We start from the raw sequence: 24533 nt of genomic DNA on the forward strand, positions 1-24533 counted from the left end.
AAGGCGCAGCTCCCCAGCAGCCAGAACTGGGACCAGAGTAGAGATCTTTTCGCCCAGCGCAGCCTGGAGAGAGTGTGTCTCCTGGCTTTATCTGTCTCTCCAAACGGAAGTGCCTCTGTTTTGCTGAATTCTTTAGGCAGCTTCCCCCCCCCCCCCCCGCCCCCTCCCCGCTCTTCATCTCCCGGACACAAGAAAACGGAGTCACATCCCCACCCCACTCCCCTGCAATCGCTGGACTTGGGAAACTTCATTGTTGTTGACCCCCAAAAGCTGCAGGGAGTGTTCCGAAGGAGGGATCCAGTGGATCGCTGCTTCCCTGCTTGGCGCTTTGGTTTTTCATCCTGGAAACACTGCAGCGTTTGGAAGGAACTTCGGTGGGTTTTGTGTGCAGCTCGTTTGAAGAGAAGGGAATTTGCCACATTTTTGATGGTTGTTTTTTGTTTCCTCCCCAAAGGGCTGGATTATTATTTGCTCTGGCTGTCAATTTCAGGGCGCAGAGAGGAACTGGTCAGGAAATAATCCCAACAAAAGAAACCCCTTTGCCAAACAGGATTCAGACGGAATCGATGGATCTGACTCTAAAATCTTTCAGCCCTCATCAGGGGCTTGTCTAACGTTGTGTCGGTGGGTGAGTGGCAAATCCTTCCCTTTTTACTTAGCACTTTCCAATTTGGGTTGTAAACGTGATTTAAAGATTCCCTATCCCGGAAGAGCCCAGTTACTTCTCTTTTTGTCTCAGTTTTTAAACTTCGCGTGAACTTTTAACACCTTCTTGAAGAGGGTGGGGATTTTTAGGCGACTGTGTTGTTATTACTGTGTGAGAGGCGTGACACATTCAAGCTTGGATTGCTTTTTGGCTTTTTAGTTTCCTCCACCCCCCTGGAGGTTTGTGGATTTCAAAAAATCAGCCCCATCAGGAATTGCAAAATACTTGTGTTGGGATCATATAAGGTTGTGCTTTTGTTTTGTTTTGCCTTTTTTTAAAGGTATTTTTCAAGCACTGTGATTCTGAATTGCACTGGATATGCTTTTTGGAAGATGGGTCAAGATTTATAATTTTTTTCTTAATCCCTAAAAAAGAGAATTCCAGCAAAAAAAAGGGGGGGATTTTTGATTTCTTGTATTTGAGCAAGATTATTTTGGGGATGTTTTTAATGTAAATTCAAACACGAAAGGTGGACAGCGCAGAGACAAACTGCCAGCTAGATAAAATCTACATGGAGCTGACAACTTTATGGATGTGTGTCCATCTGACTGAGGCCTATATCACCTAAATGGAGGGTGCAAAACATGTTTGATTGCCCTAGGAATGCCATTTTTAACAGATGAATTTAGACGGCAGGGTGAATGTATAGGCCTTGAAGTTAAAAAAAATTAGAAAAAAATATAAACATATATATTTTTGTTACTTCGAGGTGAATTCAACTAAACTCCTTTCCACATCACTGTTACAGATTATAAACCGGTGTTTTACAGATTATAAGACTGTGTCTCTGACTGTTGAAGCATCTGAGGTGTTGGTTAGTGGTGGTCCTGGGGGATGTCAAGTTATACAGTCCTCCAGGGAGCAGTCATGGCATTGAAAGCCAGAGCACTTTACAACTTCCAGAGTGAAAACAAAGAAGAGATCAGCATCCAGGAGAATGAGGAGTTGGTGATCTTCAGCGAAAACTCCCTGGACGGGTGGCTGCAGGGCAAGAACAGCCGAGGAGAAACTGGCATCTTCCCCGCCTCTTACGTCAAGATCCTCAGGTCCCGGTCGAGCTCCAGTTATACAGACTATTCAAACAGTCCAGCTAGCTCCCCTGGGAATGAGTCCTTCTACATTCCCCCTTCCAATACCAACACCTCCCACCAGGGCAGCTTTGAGGATGATGATGATGATGACTGGGACGACTGGGATGATGGCTGCACAGTGGTGGAAGAGCCGCAGGGAAGCTCTGGCACCAATGGGCACCCCTCCCCTAGCCTGCAGTACCCTGCGGCGTACCCCCACCAGAATGCTGGCTATCTTCCCAAGCCGGCCTTGGAGAGGCAGGACAGCATCAGTTCCTCCAAGAGGGGCAGCGTGGTGGGGCGGAACCTCAACCGCTTCTCCTGTTTCGTCCGCTCTGGGGTGGAGGCCTTTATCCTGGGAGATGTGCCCATGATGTCCAAGATCGCTGAGACCTACACCATCGAGATGGGTTCCAAGGGCCCTCAGTGGAGAGCCAACCCGCACCCTTTCATCTGCTCTGTGGAGGAGCCCACCAAGCAAACGAAATTCAAGGGCATCAAGAGCTACATCTCCTACAAGCTGACCCCCAGCAGCATCAACGCGCCGGTCTACCGGCGGTACAAGCACTTTGACTGGCTGTACAACCGCCTGCTGAACAAGTTCACAGTGATCTCAGTTCCCCACCTGCCCGAGAAGCAGGCCACTGGGCGCTTCGAGGAGGACTTCATCGAGAAGCGCAAGCGGAGGCTGATCTTGTGGATGGATCACATGACCAGCCATCCGGTGCTGTCCCAGTACGAGGGCTTCCAGCACTTCCTCACTTGCCGCGATGACAAGCAGTGGAAGATGGGCAAGCGGCGGGCAGAGAAGGATGAGATGGTGGGGGCCAGCTTCCTGCTGACCTTTCAGATCCCCACAGAGCACCAGGACCTGCAGGACGTGGAAGACCGGGTGGACTCTTTCAAGGCCTTCAGCAAGAAGATGGACGACAGCGTCCTGCAACTGACCAACGTGGCCTCGGAGCTGGTGCGCAAACATGTGGGGGGGTTCCGGAAGGAGTTCCAGAAGCTAGGCAACGCTTTCCAAGCCATCAGCTACTCCTTCCAGATGGACCCGCCCTACAGTTCGGATGCGCTCAACAATGCCATCTCGCACACAGGCAAGACGTACGAGACCGTTGGGGAGATGTTCGCCGAGCAGCCCAAGAACGACCTTTTCCTCATGCTGGACACTCTCTCCTTATACCAAGGTCTCCTCTCCAACTTCCCAGACATCATTCATCTTCAGAAAGGTAAGCCATGCCCAGATGCAGCTTTCTCTGGGCCTCAGTTGCTGCCATGATAAGCCTGTCTCAGGGGACCGCCCAAGGGAAAGGCAAGGTTTGGCTGTTTAATGGAGGTGCCCTTCTCCTGAAGGTGGAGCAGGATTGGACTGCATTCCGTTGGGGACAATCTGGGGTGGCCTCTCAAGACAGGAGGTAGGCAGACTCTTATAGAAGTTTCATGGTACTTTGCCTTTAAAAATGCTGTGCCCCCATTAACTAATTCAACCTCCTATTAGTCCTAGGAGGCAGGTGCACATTATTGCTCTCATTTTACATCCGGGGAACCTGAGAACAATTAAATTGGAGTCCAAGGTTTCGACAGGGACCTGGAATTTTAGGTGCTTCATTTTTCTGGGTGCCAAATTTGGAAAGGTCCAGAGCCTGGTTTTCAGAGGACCTTAGTATCTCTTGCCCCTGGGGACTTCAGCTGGAGTCATGGATGCACCGTACTTTGCAAGTTGCTGAGGTGTTTAAAGTTGAACAGCTAATATTAGAGGACACTTCAGGAAATTTGGGCCTAAGTGACTTCCCCAAGGCACACAGTGAGTCAGTGGCAGATCTCAAGCGTTGTTTCTCCCAGCCTCATATTCAGTCTTTTAGACCAGTGGTCCTCAAAGCCGGTCCGCCGCTTGGTCGGGGAAAGCCCCTGGCATGCCGGACCGGTTTGTTTACCTGTCACATCCACAGGTTCGGCCGATGGCGCCTCCCACTGGCCGCGGTTCGCCGCTCAAGGCCAATGGGGCTGCGGGAAGCAGCGTGGGCCAAGGGACTTGCTGGCCGCCCTTCCCGCAGCCCCCATTGGCCTGGAGCGGCGAACCGCAGCCAGTGGGAGCCGACATTGGCCGAACCTGCGGATGCGGCAGGTAAACAAACCGGTCCGGCCCGCCAGGGGCTTTCCCTGAACAAAGGGTGGACTGGCTTTGAGAACCACTGTCCTAGACCATGCTGCCTCTGGAAAGGGTTGTTTGAATCTCTGGGACCAGGATATGGGCCAGGATCCGCCTTATGCAGAAGTCAGATGTGCTGCTGCTTAATGCCCTATATTTCTTGGCATTCCATGTGACCGTCTGACATTTTACCTGACTCTGGCTGTGGCACCAGGCCTAATTTCCCTCCCACCGACTCACACTTAGAAGGGGAAGCGGAGTGCATTTTGGCAGCCCTGTGATTGGTTCCTCGCTGGGGAGTTCAGCCCTGACAGGGACTTTCTTGAATGAACCCTGCTTAGGAATCACCTCATGACCAGGACCAGACAGCTCCTCCTCCTCCTTTCTCATTTCCTACATTAAGATAATGAGACCTTGATTAAGTATCCTCAGTCTCTCCAGTAATGTGTGGAAAGGAAATCTAGCGACAGATAAATCCCCGTTTCCCCACACTGGCAGAGCTTATTGTGATGCATTCGGATTTGCGATGCTGGTTGCAGGGAGCAGCCCAGGGCACCTTCTGCAGGTGGCTAGGATCATGTTTTCTCTGAGCCTACACAGTCATTTGCTTCTAGGGAAGCCCAAGGCCTCTGTTAGCTCCTCTCAGAGAGCCTCAGAGTACAGAGAGCAAGACCTCTTGGAAATTCATGTCTGCCAGTGCAGGGCTGGCTGCCCAGTTGGGCCAGAGAGCTGGAGAATCTTGTCTTATCCCAGAAGAGGACAGAGAGTGCGCAGGAAACAGGAGATGATCGTTGGCGAGGTGGGAGTAACAAGGCCAGCACAAAGTCTTGGCATGCTGCTTGTCAGAGTAGCGGGCGTCAGAGTCTTGGTGAGGCCTGGATTCCGGAACACACTGTTTCTGTCTGTGTTTGGCTAGCAGCAGAGTTGTGAGAATCACTACAGAAAGTAGTGCACTTGGGGAAAGGCAGTCCCTTTCAATCTCAGAAGTCCAACTGCTTGTGCCAGGCTCCCTCCTCTGTTCATATGTGGCCTGGCGAAAGTGAGACATTTGGGTGTTTCGGGGACATGTGGCAAAACAAGAGGTACTGCATTGTAAACAACCCCAGGAAGCCCAGGTTGGAGGTGCTGCAGGAACAAAATGCCTGCTCAAGAGAAAACAGCCTTGTCCTTCACAGAGGGATAGATTTCCAAAAGCACAGGCACCTAACTCCCACTGGAGAAAAATCTACCCATAGACTGTCTTCCTTCGGGGTTGCCAGCCCCCCTGACTTGCATTTCCATCCAAGGGGAGGAAGTTGGCAAGAGGATCCAGCTCTGATTTCACTCTAGGGCAAATATTTTGCCAGTAAAAGGTACAGGCAGGAAGGCTGGGCTGTTAGGTGGTTTTCTACAATGCCATTGTAAGTATCCAGGAAGCCATAGCACGGACAGAAGGGCTGCGGCTTATGGGTGGGATCTGGTTTATCTTACCAGAACGGTGAGTCACACCTGGCTTGCAGGTAAAAAAAAAATGCTTATGTGTTCATGAGGAAGTGTCCTGCTAAATGCTGAGAGAGCCACCCTTAAACTGAGGCCTGGTCTTCACTACAGGGTTAGTTTGACGTAAGCTGCCTTGCATCGACCTAGCAGTGCCGATTTAGTAACACCACCTTTCCGAGCGGCAGAGAGTCATGGTCGACGTAATTAGGTTGATGCAGTGTCAGTGTAGACACTGCCTTGCTTACATTGACTGTTACTGGCTTTCAGGAGCTGTCCCACAATGCCCCACATTGCCAATACAATCGACACAAGCGCTCCTGGTGCGGACGTGCACGGCTGACACAAGCAGCCAAGTCCACACACAAGTGATTTAATAACTGCGGTGGCTGTATGCCGACGTAAGTCAGGTTGACAACATTTTGTAGTGTAGATGTGGCCTCAGAAGAACCTTGCTACTGTAAGTAGCTCCACTGGAATGAATGGCACTACTAACGGAGTAAAGTGCTACTTTCTGTGTGTGAGGATGGCAGAATCTACCCCGGGAGAGCAGCTACAACCCCCCAGAAAACCTGGATAATAGATTTCAGCTAGAAACAATTCTTCTTAAACCTTGGGAGCCAAATTCCTCTTCGGTATCACTCAGCTGCCTTCACTGTACCCCACTGTTCAGCTGTACCCCAAGATGGAATTTAATCTTCAAGATTTTCTATATTTCTTTCCACTCATTCTTTATTACTAAGGACTTTTGTATGAAAGTAGGGCCCAGAATCTGCCCTGAACGAGGCTTGTGGCTGTAACCAAGGGCAGGGTTTGGCTTAGATTAGAACCTTTGTTTCTAAAGAGAGCTTCTGTTCCTGCTACATCCTGAGCAGGAGTCATAATCCTCTGTTTGTGACATCACGTTAAGTTCCACCGGCAGCCTACTGTGCTGTCACAAACAGAGGACTCTAACCTCAGGTCAGGCGCACGCAGCTGGCCTTCATAGAAACTCTTAGGAAGGAGAGATTCTGTTTTCATGCAAATAGACTTAGAGCTCAAGAACGGGGGAGAGGAATGCAGCAAACAGCCGAACAGAATTCCTTCTTGCAGAATTTGAAAAAAAATAGAAACAGCCTTTCCCACAAGCATCAGCTACCTCCCCCCCCAAAAGACTTGTCTAGATGGTGACTTTTGTTCATGGTGTCATGTAAGCTAGTTAATTTCCAGTGAACTTGAGTGTAAATGCTAAATTAGTTATTCCACAGAAAGTGTTCCTGGTTGTGGCTCACTTTATGGCTCATTATGACTTTCAGACCTGTTTCTCTGCCTGCATCATTTTTCCTTTGACCCTCCCGGAGCCTTAGGGTGAATCATGCCCAAGATTAAACATAGGTGGAGTGCCATCATTTGCATTTACACTCATGTTAGAGCTTGTCTAGATGAGAAAGTTGCAGCAATTGAATTGATGGTGTATTTAAAACCGATTTAGTTAAACTGGTGCAAAAGGCTATGTGGATGCTCTTATTTTGGCTTAAACCAGGGTTATTTTGATTTAACTCAAGTCAATTAGGAACAGCTTTAAGCTAAACCAAAATAAGCCACCTTAAACCAAAATTAGAGGGTTCACCAAGGGGTTTGCATTCATTTAAATCAGTCTGAAAACTGATTTCAGTGAAACTATTGCAACTTTTGCATGTGGACAAGGCCTCAGTTAAACTGGTACAACTTCTGTGTATGGACAAGGCCTTAGTTAGCTCAGGTGAATTGGCGATCAATTAAACAGAGCTACAACATGACCAAACATTCTAAGCTAGGCAAGGCCTAAAAGTCAGAAATCAGAGAGAGAAAAGCTCTGTCTATTAGTTCAACCCTCAGAAGCTAAAGCAAAATTGAAAGAGGACTCTTGTATCTGCCCGTGAAGCGGCTACTTGACTGTCAGCTTTTTGGGGCAGGGACTGACTTTTTGTTATGTGCATGTACGGTGCCTAGCACAATGGGGTCCTGATCAGGGCGTCGAGGTACTCCTGTGATATAAATAATAAAGTGCCTTATGAAGCCCATTTTGACTTGCCTCTGACACAGAGCACTATCCTTCGCAGTCACTGCATTTTAAAATCAAGGCCAGTAGAATTGTTCATTTCTAAGAATGAGTCTGACTCTTCTGGTTTGCAGTAAGTTACCCCACTGCAAAGTGAGGGTGAAACACTATCATCTTGATTTGGCAGCACTTTACACTAGAGCTGGTTGGAAATTTTTAATCATAATGTCTTTTTTTTGACAAACAATTGCCATTTTGGTTAAAATTAACATGTTTTGAAAAATGTGTCATTTTGATGAAATTTTCTTTAGAAAGAAATGAAATGAAGGTTCTCGATGACATCGAAATGTCTCATTTTGATATTTCCCAAATGGTCCATTTCAATTGTTCATTTTGAAACAAAATTCATTGTTTTTCATATTAAAAACAAAAATTAAAAAAAATTAAATGGTTGAAATTGGAAGGAAATAGTTTGATTTTATCGAAAGGAAACATTTCTGTTGACTCCAAAACAATTTTTTGAGGGGGATTTTCTTTCACAGGAAATATTTAGTTTGTTGTCCATTTTAGAATGGGGAAAAAAATTGAAATTGTGGAATTTCCTACAAAACATAAACTCTGGTTCCTGCTGAGCTCTACATTACATCCACTTTGCACAAGAAGCCAGCAGAGAGTAAGGCCCAGAGTTCATTGCAAATTTACCCTTTTATTCTTTTCCTAAACAGACTTAGATTTTTCGAATCCATATGCAACTGGGGATTCTTTGAACAGGCTGTGCAAACATGTGGCTTGTCTGTAAGTTGTTCTATTTGACTAATCATGGTGTCTGGTCACATGGGATTTTTTCTGCTCCCTTGATCAGAAGGACTGAAACTTCTTAAACAGGACTACAGAGCCAGGGGTTGGCAATGTGTCCATACACGGACACAAGTGTCTGTGGTAAAAATTTTGAGGTCTGTGGGGTTGCTTACCTCGGGCGGCTCCCCACAAGTGACTCCCCGTCCCTGCTGTTGTGCGGCCAGGCAGCTCTGCAGGCATGCTGCCTCTGCCCCCCATTCCATGGGAGCTGTGAGGGCAGCGCCTGTGGATGGGGCAGCGCGCAGAGCCACCTGGCCACGCCTCCGCATAGGAGCCGGAGGAGGGACATGCTGCTACTTCCAGGAGCTGCTGGAGGTAAGCGCTGCTTGGAGCCTGCACACACACCCCCGTGCCTCACTCCTGTGCCCCAGCCCTGATACCCCTCCCACCCTCCGAACTCCTTGGTCCCAGCCCGGAGCACCCTCCTACACCGTAAACCCCTCATCCCCAGCCCTACTCCAGAGCCTGCACACCCCCAGCTGGAGCCCCCACACACCCCAGCCCCCTGCGCCAGCCCAGAGCACCTTCCCACACCCTGAACCCCTCATTTCTGGTTCCACTCCGGGACCCACACCCCGACCCCCTGCCTCAGCCGGGAGCGCCCTTCCCCCCCCGCCAATGCCGTCACTAAATCCAGTAATTTTGTCAAGTGTCCATCGTGCAACATGGTGATGCTGACCCCTGTACAGTGCGTAACTATCAGTGAATTACTAATGACCCCATACCCATACAAAAAAACGTATTTACAGGACGAGCACTGAATCTGTTAATATTCATGCAAACAAAATCTCATTCACAGAGCGTTTACAAATAGTGAATAATAAGGGCAGACAAACAAAGTCAAACCGTCTAGCCATTGGGCAGTCCAATGGAGGTTCATGCATTCTCCTTTGCAGTAGTCCTCCAGGTTCATTGGAAACAAAGGATACAATGAGAAATGGTGGTGATTCTGTGTGCGTGTATTGCTGCTTGGGAAGGATTTCCCTACGTGTCTGAGGAGACTAGGATCTTCCAGATAATTCTTGCTCTCGGTGGGGGACAAGGTGGAAATTATCTTTAGGGACCTAACACATCTCAAAGTCTGAGGAGTTTGGGGGGTTGTCTTTGTTATCAGATCACTGTCCCCTGTGCTGCACTCGCTCCACCTCAGTTTCCCCAATGGGGTTTTCAGCCCATTCCGGTGGCTCAGCTCTCTGTCCATTTCACTATGAAAGTTCAAACACTGACACCCCCGCCCCATGCTCCCTTGCGCCTGAAGTAGCAGAGTTTAAAGTCACAGTCCCCAAATAATCACAAAATAAAGGAGTCTTCGTCCTAGTTCTCAGTCCCTCTGAGGTTAATGGGCCACCTGCCCTGTGGCTGAGCTGTCAGACCCCACCCTTCCCCTCAGGTGAGGCACCCTCTACCATGGCATCAGCAGGTCTCCAATACACCCAAACAGTCCAGTGTCCGGTCTGCCTTCCCTCCAGGGAGGCTCTGACTAGCCACAGTCCTGCCTGGTTCCTGGCTTCTTTCCCCAAGTGAGAACACTTGGTTTTCTGCTCTCCTTCCTAGGTAGCTATACCTGAGCAAGCTGTCCCCTTTCACGCTCTTCCTATAGGCCTGACACCCACTGCAGGGGTAGTGGATGGTGCTGATTGTGCTCACTCCAATTCATTAACCCTTTCCAGCCTGTGAGAGGTTTGTATACCCCCATCGCAGTCTTTTACTGAGTGTACCACTCCAGTTACCTAAGGAATTAGGCCATCTCACATGCCCACATTGTCACTGGTTTGTGAAGGTGAACACAAAGATAGTCCAACATCTGGGAGACTTGGTGGGCGAGGCCTCTGGCTCAGTCATGTTCCTAGTGGCAGGGGCTCTGGATAATTCAATCCTAGATGTTGGAAAGGAAATGACTAATCTGGTTATCTAGTCCATCCTCTTTCCAGTACCGGCTGGGCAGGGACCCTATCAGGAAGGTGTTTGGAGGAGCTGGATGGTATTGGATCTGGTTTGGGATGACTTAGTGATCCTGACTGTAGTTAGATGCCTTCCCTCCAGGGTTGGGTTGAGGCCATTTTTGGGAAAGGGTGGGGAGGTGCTGTGAATCTTTGGATTAAATTAACCTCTGATCCCTGGACAGGCTTGATCTGTCTAGTGCTAGGTGTTCACTGCAGAAACAGGTGTGTTTTTACTTCAAGATGGCTAACTCAAGATCGCTCTCGGGGTGTAAAATCCTAGTGGAGACAAAGGCACAGGGAGTTGTACCTTGATGAACCATATCTGGGATCAACACTAAGTTCTCCTCCTCCAGCTGGGGTCTACCTCAACTAGCTCCATTGGGGTAAAGACCATAGTGCCTAATCTCCATTACCGTTTTACACAGAGATAGCTATCTCCATGTAAAGGCACCGAGTAAAGGCACAGCCTAATCCCTCCCTCCCTCCACTTGGTATCTAAAGTGCTGATGGCCCTCTCTGCAGTATGGCTGGATTCTGCTGGTGGGGCAGGGTGAGTGAGGTGTTTTAACTGGTCGTCTGAGGATCTGTGGGGAATGTGAGCCAGACCCCATGTAGTCTGTGGCAAACTCACCCTAAATTCTGTGCCAAGGGCTCTGATTCCGTGGCGGTTTAATATTGCAGGCTGGAAATGCTATGGCAGCCTCAGGTGAATGTCAACACTCATTGGGGAAGAATCTGGGAGCTTTGGCAGCTGAGGAAGGGTTGAAGGGTTTTTGAATGCAGGATCAGCACTCTAGCTGGCTGTTTGTGCTAAAGTCAGCAGTGAAATAGTTAATAATGTTGACATTTAAATGGGTCAGTTCACTCTTCTCTGAGCTACTGCTTCAGGCTCTGTGAAGACTCAGCAGACACATTGGCTCCGCTCCGCTCTGTGCACGTTTCTTCACAACTGTAAGGGCCAGAAACTCAGAGTGAGGTTTTCAAAGCTGCTTAAGGGATTTGGACACCCAATTAAAATTAATGGGAATTGGGCACCCATCCAATTCCCCCTTTCATGGCTTTGAAAATCTCCCCCCCCTTTTGTTTCCCCCCATGAAATATGAAATTCTGGAGCATAGTGAGTGGGTCCTGTGGCAAGTTCTGACACTAGGGAGCACATGGGGTTGCACAGGAGAGGAAGAACAAGCATGACATAGGGCATAAGATAGGGGAAACATTGCTTATCCCTGAGAGCAATGCTCCTCAGCAGTACTGGAGCAGTGCAAAGACATACAGAGCATTTTTCACAACTGTATCAAATTCTGTTAGGAGCTGATGTGATTCCCCTGACATCTTACACGAGTTAGATTTCAAGCAGGGTCTCAAAAAGGCATGCCTGGTCCTCCTAAGCTGCTAAGTCTTTAATTCCCCGCAATCCTTGCTCTTTGGGCAGTAGAGGTTTTAATTTTTTTTGCCTAGGCGAATAGAGTACCTGTGGAAATTCCTGATAGCAATTGCTAGAGCCAAGCATAGGACACACAGGTGCTGTGGAAGCTGACTTCATGCAGCTCTGCCAGTACATATGAATCCTGACCTTTCAGTCCTCCTGCTCTGGGACCCCACAGAACTCCGCCAATGCATCTTCATCCTGACATGCAGTTCCTGCTATTCATTTCTGGGCACTGTTCTGCTAATGCACCTCGGTGTTGACTAAGCAGCCTGTGCTGATCTTCTTCTGGCCTCTCCTGCCATGGTCTATTTATTATAACAAACCGTGTGGTGCTTTTGTGGTAATTGTTATTTATATAGTGCCATTGGTGTACACAGGTGAAGTGTGTCAAAACATGACTGGTTTCTGCCTTGAGGATCTTAGTCACATGTGCATGTTTATGGGAATACATAATAATAAAGGCACAGCAGGTACAACATAGCAGAATACACAACACACAGGACTTGAATGTCTTTTGACTTTCACTGGTGTAAATCAGCAGTAGCTCCACTGAAATCAATGGAATTAATCTGGTGTAAAATTGCCGCAAGAGGTTGTCCACATGAGAAAGTTGCACTAGTTTAACTTAAATAGGTTTTTAAACCAGTTACATTCAACTGAGCAAACTCCTTCCTGTGTGCATAAACTTATTTTGGTTTATGTGTGACTTATATCAGCAGAGTTTACTATGATTGAGAATAGGTTTAAACAATCCCTGAGAGGCCCACCTGAATGGTGGGATCTAGCAGAAAAGCCTGTTGTGATAAGGACAAACTTCCGCTATGGACAATGGTGAATTTACTGTATTTAGAGCAGGCAACCTAATCTATGTTTGAACCTGGCACTTGGGAGATGAAAGGTTGTTAAAGACTTTGGGCCTGCTGTACCCATTGATCACATTGCATATGCGGGAGCTGCTCCACTGCTATAGAGATTGTCCTTCAGAGGAGAATTTGGCTTGATGCTGGAATTACTGGGTGAGAGTCTGTGGCCTGTGCTATGCAGCAGATCAGACGAGATGATCATAGTGGTTCTTTCTGGCCTTAAAATCTATGAATCTATGAACTGGGGTCTGTTCTATCCTTCTGTGGTGGCTGCCCAGGAGGAAGATAAGTGCCCCATGTTATTTTGCAATAAGAGGAAGAAGCAGCAGGAGTATCCTTCTTTCCCATCCCTCCTGCCACAGATCCAAAGGTGCATAAGCTATTGCTATGTGCAGATCTCACCTTTGTGGTCACTGCACTACTAGAACTGAACCCTTTGCTTTGTCGGGTGTCTTGAGATCTCTGAGACACTGTATAAAACCTCACGCTTCTTTCTTCTGTTAATCTATTACCTCTTCTAGCAGCTTTAACATTCTGGGTCGCTGTGATGTAGATTTATTCCTAGTCTATGATAATCGAATAATAGGCCCTTATGTAGCTCGCTTCATCAGTAGTTCTCCAAGCACTTTTTACAAAGGTGAGTAAGAATGATTATCCCCTCTTCACACGTAGGTACACACGTAGGGAAGTGGGATACCGGGAGGAAACATAAGGAGGAGGGTACAAGATGGGAAGTCTCCTGATTCATACTGAGAAAGTAGGGAAATTGGCTAGTTATCTTAAGTGCATGTACACAAACGCAAGAAGCCTGGGAAACAAGCAGGAAGAAGTGAAAGTCCTGACACAGTCAAGGAACTATGATGTGACTGGAATAACAGAAACTTGATGGGCCAATTCACATGACTGGAGCACTGTCATGGATGGGTATAAATTGTTCAGGAAGCACAGGTACAGGAGAAAAAGTGGAGAAGTTGCATTGTATGTAAGAGAGCAGTATGAAACTGGAGAAAAGCCTGTGGAGAGTCCTTGGGTTAAGTTTAGAGGCGAGAGCAACAAGGGTGATGTCGTGGTGGGCATGTCCTATAGACCACCAGACCAGGAGGATGAGGTAGACAAGGCTTTCTTTGGACAACTAACTGAAGTTTCCAGATCACAGGCCCTGGTTCTAATGCGGGACTTCAATCACCCTGACATCTGCTGGGAGAGCAATACAGCAGTGCACACACAATCCAAGAAGTTTTTGGAGAGTTTTGGGGACAACTTCCTGATACAAGAGCTGGAGGAACCAACTAGGGGCCGTGCGCCTCTTGACGTGCTGCTTACAGACAGGGAAGAATTGGTAGGGGAAGTAGAAGTGGGTGGCAACCTAGGCAATTCTACTCCGGGTTCCAGCCCAGGGCCCTGTGGAATGCTGCTGTATGGATGTATGCTGTATGCCTCCTGGAACAGCTGTGTGACAGCTACAACTCCCTGGGCTACTTCCCCATGGCTTCCTCCTAACACCTTCTTTATCCTCACCATAGGACCTTCCTCCTGGTGTCTGATAATGCTTGTACACCTCAGTCCTCCAACAGTCCGCGTTCTCACTCTCAGCTCCTAGTGCCTCTTGCTCCCAGCTCCTCACATGCACACCACAAACTGAAGTGAGCTCCATTTTAAAACCCAGGTGCCCTGATTAGCCTGCCTTAATTGATTCTAGCAGCTTCTTGATTGGCTGCAGGTATTCTAATCAGCCTGTCTTAATTGTCTACAGAAGGTTCCTGATTGTTCTGGAACCTTCCCTGTTACCTTACCAGGGGAAAAGGGACCTATTTAACCTGGGGCTAATATATCTGCCTTCTATTACTCTCCTGTAGCCCGGATTCCAATAGGATTACTCTCCTGTAGCCATCTGGCCCGACCCTGTCACAACTCTCTTAGGGAACTGATGGGCAGGATCCCCTGGGAGGCTAATATGGGGGGGCAAGGAGTCCAGGAGAGCTGGCTGTATTTTAAAGAAACCTTATTGACGGCGCAGGAACAAACCATCCCGATGTGCAGAAAGAATAGCAAATATGGCAGGCAACCAGCTTGGCTTAACAGTGAAATCTTCACTGAGCTTAAACTCAAAAAGGAAGCTTACAAGAAGTGGAAATTTGGACAGATGATTAGGGAGGAGTATAAAAATATTGCTAGAGCATGTAGAAGTGTAATCAGGAAGGCCAAGGCATGATTGGAGTTGCAGCTAGCAAGGGATGTGAAGGGTAACAAGAAGGATTTCTACAGGTATGTTAGCAACAAGAAGGTCAGGGAAAGTGTGGGATCCTTACTAAATGGGGGAGGCAACATAGTGATAGATGATGTGGAAAAAGCTGAAGTACTCAGTGCTTTTTTTGCCTCCGTCTTCACAGACAAGGTAAGCTCCCAGACTGCTGCACTGGGCAACACAGTATGGGGAGGAGGTAAGCAGCCCGCAGGGTGAAAGAACAAGTTAAGGACTATTTAGAAAAGCTGGACATGCAGAAGTCCATGTGTCCAAATCTAATGCATCCAAGGGTGCTGAGGGAGTTGGCTGATGTGATTGCAGAGCCATTGGCCATTATCTTTGAAAATTCGTGGCGATTGGGGGAGGTCCTGGACAACTGGAAAAAGGCAGATATAGTGCCCATATTTTAAAAAGAGAAGAAAGAGAACCCGGGGAACTACAGACCGGTCAGCCTCACTTCAGTCCCTGACAAAATCATGGAGCAGGTCCTCAAGGAATCCATTTTGAAGCATTTGGAGGAGAGGAAGGTGATCAGGAACAGTCAACATGGATTCACCAAGGGCAAGTCATGCCTGACCAACCTGATTGCCTTCTATGATGCGATAACTGGCTCTGTGGATATGGGGAAAGAGGTGGATGTGATATATCTTGACTTTAGCAAAGCTTTTGATACGGTCTCCCACAGTATTCTTGCCAGCAAGGTAAAGAAGTATGGATTCGATGAATGGACTATAAGGTGGATAGAAAGTTGGCTAGACTGTCAGGCTCAACGGATAGTTATCAATGGCTTGATGTCTAGTTGGCAGCTGGTATCAAACGGCGTGCCCCAGGGATCGGTCCTGGGGCCGGTTTTGTTCAATATCTTTATTAATGATCTGGATGATGGGATGAATTGCACCCTCAGCAAGTTCGCAGATGACACTAAGCTGAGGGGAGAGGTAGATATGCTGCAGGGTAGCGATAGGGTCCAGAGTGACCTAGACAAATTGGAGGATTGGGCCAAAAGAAATCTGATGAGGTTCAACAAGGACAAGTGTAGAGTCCTGCTCTTAGGAAGAAAGAATCCCATGCACCGCTACAGGCTGGGGACCAACTGGCTAAGCAGCAGTTCTGCAGAAAAGGACCTGGGGATTACAGTGGATGAGAAGCTGGATATGAGTCAGCAGTGCGCCCTTGTTGCCAAGAAGACCAACGACATATTGGGCTGTATTAGTAGGATCATTGCCAGCAGATCAAGGGAAGTGATTATTCCCCTCTATTCGGCACAGATGAGGCCACACCTGGAGTATTGTATCCAGTTTTGGGCCCCCCACTACAGAAAGGATGTGGACAAATTGGAGAGAGTCCAGAGGAGGGCAGTGAAAATGATTAGGGGGCTAGGGCACATGACTTATGAGGAGCGGCTGAGGGAACTGGGGTTATTTAGTCTGCAGAAGAAAAGCGTGAGGGGGAATTCGATAGCAGCCTTCAACTATCTGAAGGGGGGCTCCAAAGAGGATGGAGCTAGGCTGTTCTCAGTGGTGGCAGATAACAGAGCAAGAAGCAATGGTCTCAAGTTGCAGTGCCGGAGGTCTAGGTTGGATATTAGGAAACACTATTTCACTAGGAGGATGGTGAAGCACTGGAATGGGTTACCTAGGGAGGTGGTGGAATAAGGCCTGGCTTGACAAAGCCCTGGCTGGGATGATTTAGTTGGTGTTGGTCCTGCTTTGAGCAGGGGATTGGATTAGATGACTTTCTGAGGTCTCTTCCAATGCTAATATTCTATGATTATATGATTCTGTATAGAGGTTAGGTGACTTGCTGAAGGTTACATAGCAAGACAATGGGAAAACTGGAGACAGAGCACAGGTCTTTTGGTGATCAACCTGATGCACTATGTACTGGATGGTGCAGGATCCACTAAAGCCCCATGTATGTTCTGAAAACAGTGGGCTGTTAAACCTGGTAGTGGCCCAGCAACGTTTTAACACATGTCGATCTAGCCACATGGCAGGGCCAAACTGTGTCATACCTTGATGAAAATGTAGCCTCTGTCTGATCCACAAAGTCAGAGCAAATGGTGCTAAAGTATTGTGCTTCTCTAAAGCACACAGGGCCTTCAGTGGATCCATTCCTTCTATTGTGCAGGGAGCCATACTTACTCAGAGATTGCCCCCCTGGGGTGTGATTCCCAGCACGGCTGTCCAGAGCTCTCTGTGGAACATTTGAGTGCGCTGGTGCCTTCCCAGTACCTTGGCTGTATAGTGAAGCGACACTCAAGGCCTTGTATTGATGCAGTTTTTCCAGATGCCTGTTTTCATTCAGTCCCGCATAGTCAGATGTTTGGGAGACTGGAAAGGACTAAGGATGAAGAGGGAGGGCATCATTCGTGTGGCTTGGCAGAGGGAGTGCTGGATTTTTCCAGGACCATAGGAATGTGTAGGCATTAGTAGGTATGTGAACCTGAAGGGAAAGACCTGGGTCTAGAGCCAAGGGGAAACAGAACCAGACCATGATGCATTTGTAGCTCTCCTGCTGCTCACAATGAGCATTCGTCTCTCTTGGGATGCTGGGGTGGAAGAGGAGGACACGGTACAGCCTGGAGAGAGGGAGTGCTGGGACACGCTCTTTACATCTTACTAACCCTTGGTGTCTCATTTCTCTCCCCCTTGCAGGAGCCTTTGCCAAGGTGAAGGAGAGCCAGCGGATGAGTGACGAGGGGAAGATGGATCAGGAAGAGGCAGATGGGATTCGGAAGCGCTGCCGCGTGGTTGGCTTTTCCCTTCAGGCGGAGATGAACCACTTCCATGAGCGACGCATAGCGGACTTCAAGAAAATGATGCAGTCCTACCTGAAACAACAGATCATCTTCTACCAGAGGGTCAGCCAGCAGCTGGAAAAAACTTTACACATGTATGACAACCTCTAATGCCTTCCACGCCTGATGCATCTGCTTCCCACTGTTCATCTGGACTTGCGTGGTTCGCTCCTTGGAGCCCTGCAGACCTTCCTGTTTGAAATGGACTGAAAACAAATGGAAACTCATGATGCCAGTGTCCAAATTCCATTTGGCTTTTCCCCATTTTCCTTGAACTAATTTGCAGAGATATGCAGGAAATTGTTATACTCATGTCTTCCGGCTGACCATTCCACTTCTTTCTCTGATAGACTGACCCCCAGTCCCATTCCATCTCCCAGAGTTTATGGGCAGGACATAGGTACTTTTCACAAGCGAAATGGACACTGACTCTATGACACTAACTTTCTTTGCAATAAGCTTTAGCTTCTGGAAACATGTTTCCATACAGTAGGGAGGTTAATACACTACATCCCAAGTAGAGTTGGTCAAAAGTTTACACACACAAAGCTTTTCTGATGGGAAAAAAAGGCCTTTATTCAAAACTGGAACTTTTTTTTAAAATTGTCATAATTTTCCATTTTTCACAAAAGTTTCTGTGAGATTTTTTACCAATAATTTTTTACTAGAAACCATTATGGAAATTGGGACTGAAATCTTTATTGACTGTGTCTGTTTACCAAAAATGTTCTGTAGTGCTTTCAATAAAAGGTTGACTATATAAATATCGGCAAAACTTTTGTGGAAAATGGGCCCATTTCAACCCCCCTGAAATGGAACCAGTTGTGAAATTTCCTGTACAACTGTTTTTCCAGCTTTTTGACCAGCTCTAGCAACAAGGTAGTTGGCATTGGAGTGCTAATGTTCAGACTGACTCCTGGAAATTCCACATGTAGCTTGGTTGCCCTCCAGTCATTTTCAACCCTAGGAGTGTAATAATCCCGGACTGACCCACTCTCAGAATAAGAAAGCAACATAGCAAATGCCCCAGGAAAGATCATTCTGCCTCCAGAGTGAGGAAGGTTATGGAGCCATTTCAGTGTTGTTTCTATATGGCTCAGTCCCGAGATAAGCAGGTGAATGTTGGGATGGGACTACACATATGGTACAAAATAATATCCCCTCCCCAATCCTCTCGCCACAGCTCCCCACCCCAGAATCCACTGGGACTGAGACTCATCTCACACAGGCTTTACTCTGACATGCCTTCAATGGAGTCATCCCTGGTTTACACCGGGGAGGGCAGAATCAGGCCCACTATCTCTACATTGCTGCACTTGATGTTATCTGAGTCAGGTTTAAAGCACCAAAAGCAAAGAATTCTTTATCGGCCTTGGTAAGAGAGTCTGGGCCAAATTCTGCCCTTGGTTGCACCAGCATAAATTTAGAGTAATTTAATTGTAGTCACTGGATTTACACTGATGTAACCGAGAGCTGAATTTAGACCTGTGTCCCCATCATCTTCTGCTCCCGCACCTCCTCTGAGCCCTTCATCCGCACCTGGAGTTGCCTTCCCAGGCATTCATGCAAGGATGAAGCTTCCTGGAGTCATATTGGCCATGACACCATCCTCCCTGCCTGTTTCTTACCTCTTCCCCAGCACTATCGTCTAGGACAGAGGTGGGCAAACTACAGCCCCCAGGCCACATCTGGCCCATGGGACCCTCCTGTCTGGCCCTTGAGCTCCTGGCCTGGGAGGCTAGCCCCCGGCCCCTCCCCTGCTATTCCCCCTCCCCCACAGCCTCAGCTCACTGCCCCGCTGGCGCAATGCTCTGGGTGGCGGGGCTGCAAGCTCCTCGGGCAGCACAGCTGCAAAAAAGCCCGGCCTGACCCGGTGCTCTGTGCTGTGCTGAGGCGTGGCTGGCTCCAGCCGGGCTGCACAGCTGCCTGTCCTGGTGCTCTGGGTGGCATGGCTGTCGTGCTGCTAGCCACCGGTGCTCCAGGCAGCGCAATAAGGGGACAGGGAGCAGGGGGGGTTGGATAGAGGACAGGGGAGTTTGGGGTGGTGGTCGGGGGCGGGGGTGTGGATAAAGGTTGGGGCGGTCAGAGGGTGGGGAACAAGGGGGTTGAATAGGGGCAGTCAGGAAGGGGAGGCTTCCCAGGGGGGCACTCAGGAAGGAGGGGGGAGTTGGATGTGGCGGCGGGGGGCAGGCACTCAGGGGCAGGGATTCCGGGGGCAGTCAGGGGACAGGGAGAAGGGTGGTTGGACGGGGCAGGAGTCCCGGGGGGGGAGTTGGTCAGGAATGAGAGGAGGGGTTGGATGGGGTTGCGGGGGGCAGTCAGGAGTGTTCCAGGGCAGTTGGGTACAGGGAGTGTGGGGGGTGGGGGTGGATGGGGCAGGGGTCCCGGAGGGGTCATCAGGGAATGGGGGGGGTTGGATGGGGCAGGAGTCCCTGGTCAGGGGCATCAGGGGGCGAGAAGCAGGGCGGGGGATGGGGGCAGGGGCCGGGCCACGCCTGGCTGTTTGGGGAGGCATAGCCTCCCCTAACTGGCCCTCCATACAATTTCCAAAACCCGATGCGGCCCTCAGGCCAAAAAGTTTGCCCGCCCCTGGTCTAGGACATACCCTTAGGACATCAAGATGGCTCAACAAGTCCCTCTTGGTTGTATGAAACACATCAGTCCCTGGTGACTCAAGATGCCTTAGCTTTCCTTTCCCCAGGGGAACTTTGCAGCTCCTGTCCAAGGATGCCAGCAGGTAATGGCCACTTCCCCCAGCACTGGGCTGGGACACTCCAGCCAGAAGACGAGTCCTGCTGGCCTCACACTTGCAATAGACCTCATTCCCACTTAAGAGCAGCAACACTAACCCTGTTAGATGAGTGCTGGAGGCCGATGTGCTCAAACGTTTTGGTGCCAAGGGCCATGCTGGCCTTGCCTGGAGCCCTAGGCCTCCATCTCGTCTCATTTTCCACATGCTCCCTTTGTATCAACAATAAATGCAAACAACTGTCACATTTGCCTGCACTGATATCTTCCCTGAGAGAGGGATACGAGTAGTGCATGGGCTGAGTTCTCCAGTGCTTGGCCTGGAGCACCGAGAGGGTGTGCAGACTCCACGAGGCCCAATAGCTCTGAGGTTGCAGTTCCTGGGTCCCTCTGGGTTCAGTTGATATTCCTGGTTGATGCTGGAGAGCTGAGTGTGTACATGCCTCACTAAAGGCTTCATTTGCAGAGGTGCTGAGTGTCTGCAGTTCTCACTGATTTCAACCGGAGCTCCAGCTGCCTAGCTCTTTGAGCAATCAGGCCTTGAGACCATATACATTTTGCCGTGGAAGCCATCCTCTCATGTAGCAGAGCACAGGGGTACAAGCGCCTCATCTCCCAGTCAGCAGAGTCCCCTTTATAAGGCACCAAGAGCATCGACACCACTCTCTGTGGAGAAGCTGCAACAGTGATACGAGTGTCCACCCTCCCGCCCCACATTCATTGTGGTAATACGGACGCCACAAAGAGATGCAGAGCGGAGTTGGCCTGTTCCTGGAAAGCCGCATCTGTCCAAAGAGGTAGTGCAGTCTGGCTCTGAACGGTGGTGACTTTTGCTTCCACTAGCAGCTGTCACAGGTTTCCCCCCTCCCCCACTTCTTACAATTTTTTCCTCTGAGTTTCCCGTGTCTTTGAAATACCTTGGTTGGGAGCAGAGTTATCCTTTTGCTGCAGGGGCGGAGCATCAGGGTGGAGCTAACCCTTTGCTGGCGGGGCGGAGCTTGGGGCCAAACAGAAAGAAAGGGGAGCTTCAGGCCAGCAAAGAAATGTCCCATGTTGGGGGAAGGGGGTAGTTTTTAATTTTCTTGTCTTAGCAGCAGAATTCTGGGAACCAGGGGCTATGAATATAGCTGTAGGTACCTATTACTTCCAGGGAGAATCCACGCACCATACGCCACTCCAGAACAGCATGTGGCTTAGGAGACAGGAGAGAAGAGTTACCATGATGCTGCACTGGGCGGCAGACGGGCCTGGCACTGGGCCCTTGTTTTTAAAGGGAAATGTCAAGAATAAATTACAGCAATGAAAGAAAGTTGGGCCTGCTTGGAGTTATTCCCGGGTTAAAAATAGCACTCGGGTCATGTGGTCCAGCAGCATATTGTTAAAACAATAACATCCCTGGGAATCCAGAGGGGCTGCATCTGGTCCCCATTTGGATTGAGTTCTGCTGGTTCATGTTTTTGCATCCTCTTGACAGTTAGGATTGATCCGTAATTTTCAATAAAAATGAACGTCTTGGTGAGTGCTGTATTCTGTGCAGCGAACATGCCCTCATGCCTGCTGCATCCTCACATCCAGCGATCCCTGGCACTTACATTCTCCACAGTGGGTTGACACCCTTCCTGACTCCTGCAACAGCAGCCTATTACCAGAGTATAGGGCCTAGCACTCCTACTGGGAGAGGCTGGGATGGAGTTACTGGGTCCCTCCCTAGGGCTGGCACTCCCACACAGTTCCAGGGACTGGATTGCACTACTGTAGCTCTGAACACCCTCCTGCCCCTGCTCTGACAGCATTTTCTGCAGGGAGAGGTTGGGCCTGGAGCAGCAGTGACATAATTTTATAGCAGCTCCATTTTTCACCCCTGGATCCAGCAGGCTGCCCTTTGCTTTGTTTACTGGCCTTGTGCTGTTAATGTGGTAGGAGGGTTAACAACTTGTTTGTGTCCCAGTTGGCTGCAGAGTTGTGTGAGGTAGTTACTTCGCAGGGGACGGCTGAAAGCTTTGTCTTTGCCACATGTTGAAACCAGATGTCCCGAGACCAGACCACGTAGTCCAGCCTCCTATTGAATCACATTCTTCATCCTTGCGGGCACACAATGGGCTGGTCTCTCCCTCCCTTTGATTCAGAGTGCAGGCCACAGCAAAGAGCCTGCTACTCCCCGGTACAGCACAGACAGTGCAACAATGGAAGAGGAGCGTGAACTGGCCCGTCCAGAGAAACGTGGGACCCCAGCACCTCATGTCTGCTGGGGCCCCGCACCGCCCATTTCACTCTGTTCACGCAGACGTCGCAGGCGGCTTGAGGAGCCCGGGGCACTGGCACGATGGTCCCCCGTCTCCACCCCTCAGCCCCGAGCGGGAAGCCAGGCGCCGCTCTCCCCGTCGCCCAGCCCTGACCAGCGCCTACCCCACCCTGCCAGGGAAACCCCCTCTGATTTGCTGCTTTCCTCACGGCTCCCCCACCCCAAATGGCAGAGCAGCCAATCAGAGCTGCCTCCAGGAAGTGAGCAAAGCTCTCTCCCTCCCCTCAGGAGCTGACACCGTTCTCAACTGGAGGGAGGAGGGAGCAGAAGAAGCCTGACAGCTCAGAGTGGCTCCACTCCCTCTTCCCCACTCCTGTGAGTAATGGGTCAGTCCCCTCCTCCCCCTCATCCCAATGGGTCAGTCTGCTCCCCCCTTGTTTCCCCCCTGCAGCACTCAGCCTGGGCCAGGGGTGAAGAGGTTCCTGCGGGTGGAGAACCCCGGTGGCTGCAGGAGGAGCAGAGGTGAGACTGGGGTTCAGAACAGATGTGGGGGGAACAGGTGGGGGCACGAGGGGGCAGAGGTGAGACTGGGGGTCAGAACAGATGTGGGGGGAACAGATGGGGGCTGGAGGGGGCAGAGGTGAGATGAGGGGTCAGAACGGATGTGGGGGAACAGGAGGGGGCAGGCAGATATGCTGTCACTTTCACTTTGGTAGAAAAGAGTAGGACCCCCCCAGGTTTTTTTGTTCCCTTTAAACACTGAGCGGCCCTGAGCTAGCAGAGCTCGCGGATAGTCCCTTTTCTTTGGGTCTCTCTGCTGAATGGCTGATTCTGGTGCAGTCCTTAGGTGGAGAAGCAGAACACACTGATAGTCCCGCCTTTGTAGGACCGCCTTTGCCCTGGGTACCCCTGCCCCAGTTGGCAGACTGCTAGTGTTGCTGAATGAGCTCTAGACCAGTTGGGCATCTCCAACACAGTCCCAGTGCAAAGAGACAGAGATGCCTCCGTTGTGGCATCTTTCTTTCTCAATGCGCGGCTGACGGATATCGTTGGTGCCTCCCCACTCGTGACCTGATTCAGCTCCCAGGAAACTTTCCACTGACTTCAGTGAGACTTGGGCCAGGTCCATGGAGAGCTGGAGGTGCCATTAGCGTGGCATCTGTTTCTGATGTTAATTTGAGTAGCACTGATCCTGACACAGGCGGTCTTCAGCTCACTGGCTTGTCCTGCCTGGCTGTAACTCAAGATCTAGGTTTCCATACACAGGCCACCCAGTGGGGTTTCGAGATTACAAATTCTCGTCAATTCCTGATTCTGAAACAGCCTTTCTGGGAAAGGCTCCTCTGATTTAGATTTTCTGTCTCCTCCATAGGGGGGAGGAGGGGAGGGATAAGCTCCACCGCCCAGCAGAGACTGTGGGAAAAACTCCCTGTGGGAACTGAGACCTAGTACAGCTCTGGGAAATGAGACCTTGCCTGTGAATTGTTCCCAGTTCCTGCTGATCGCTTGCAACCTCCCCCTTTCCAGGGACACACACACTCTCCCAGGTGATGTGGGCTAAGATTTGCAAAAATGGGGGCCTAAAATTAAGTTCTTAAATCCAGATCCAGGCTCTGGGTTTTCAGAAGTGCAGAACACCCATGATTATTTATTTGAGGTAGGACCTGTCCTGGAGACTGCAGAGAAGAACTAGATCCCTTTGTGCTAGGCACTGTATAAACAAATAACAGAAAGATGGCCCCTGCACTAGACGACTCACAATCTAGGATTTAGACAGGATGCAACAGGGGACTAAGCAGACAAAGGGGAAGAGACCAGGGAACAGTGGAAGCAGGTGTGACAGCATAAGTTAGTGGCTCCAGTGGCCTCAGGGATCACAAGAGATTGCCAGCATGACCAACACCAGCTGGGAGTGATTCGTGGGCATCTTAGCAAAGGAAAGCGTGTTGGGCTGTACGAAGGCATGATAGAGTTAATGGGC

The 24533-nt window shown here is 49.6% G+C and overlaps 1 protein-coding gene across 1 annotated transcript; it reads left to right on the plus strand.

Moving 5' to 3' along the window:
* Nucleotides 1-198: 198 nt before the first annotated feature.
* Nucleotides 199-17877, plus strand: SNX33 (sorting nexin 33). The gene is made up of 3 exons (XM_077828942.1): nt 199-628; nt 1477-3008; nt 17420-17877. The coding sequence occupies exons 2-3, from the start codon at nt 1541-1543 to the stop codon at nt 17671-17673; spliced, it is 1722 nt and encodes a 573-aa protein (XP_077685068.1). The 5' UTR covers nt 199-628; nt 1477-1540; the 3' UTR covers nt 17674-17877.
* Nucleotides 17878-24533: the final 6656 nt, after the last annotated feature.

Source organism: Eretmochelys imbricata, chromosome 10 (assembly GCF_965152235.1).
Source record: "Eretmochelys imbricata isolate rEreImb1 chromosome 10, rEreImb1.hap1, whole genome shotgun sequence".
Classification (NCBI taxonomy): domain Eukaryota; kingdom Metazoa; phylum Chordata; order Testudines; family Cheloniidae; genus Eretmochelys; species Eretmochelys imbricata.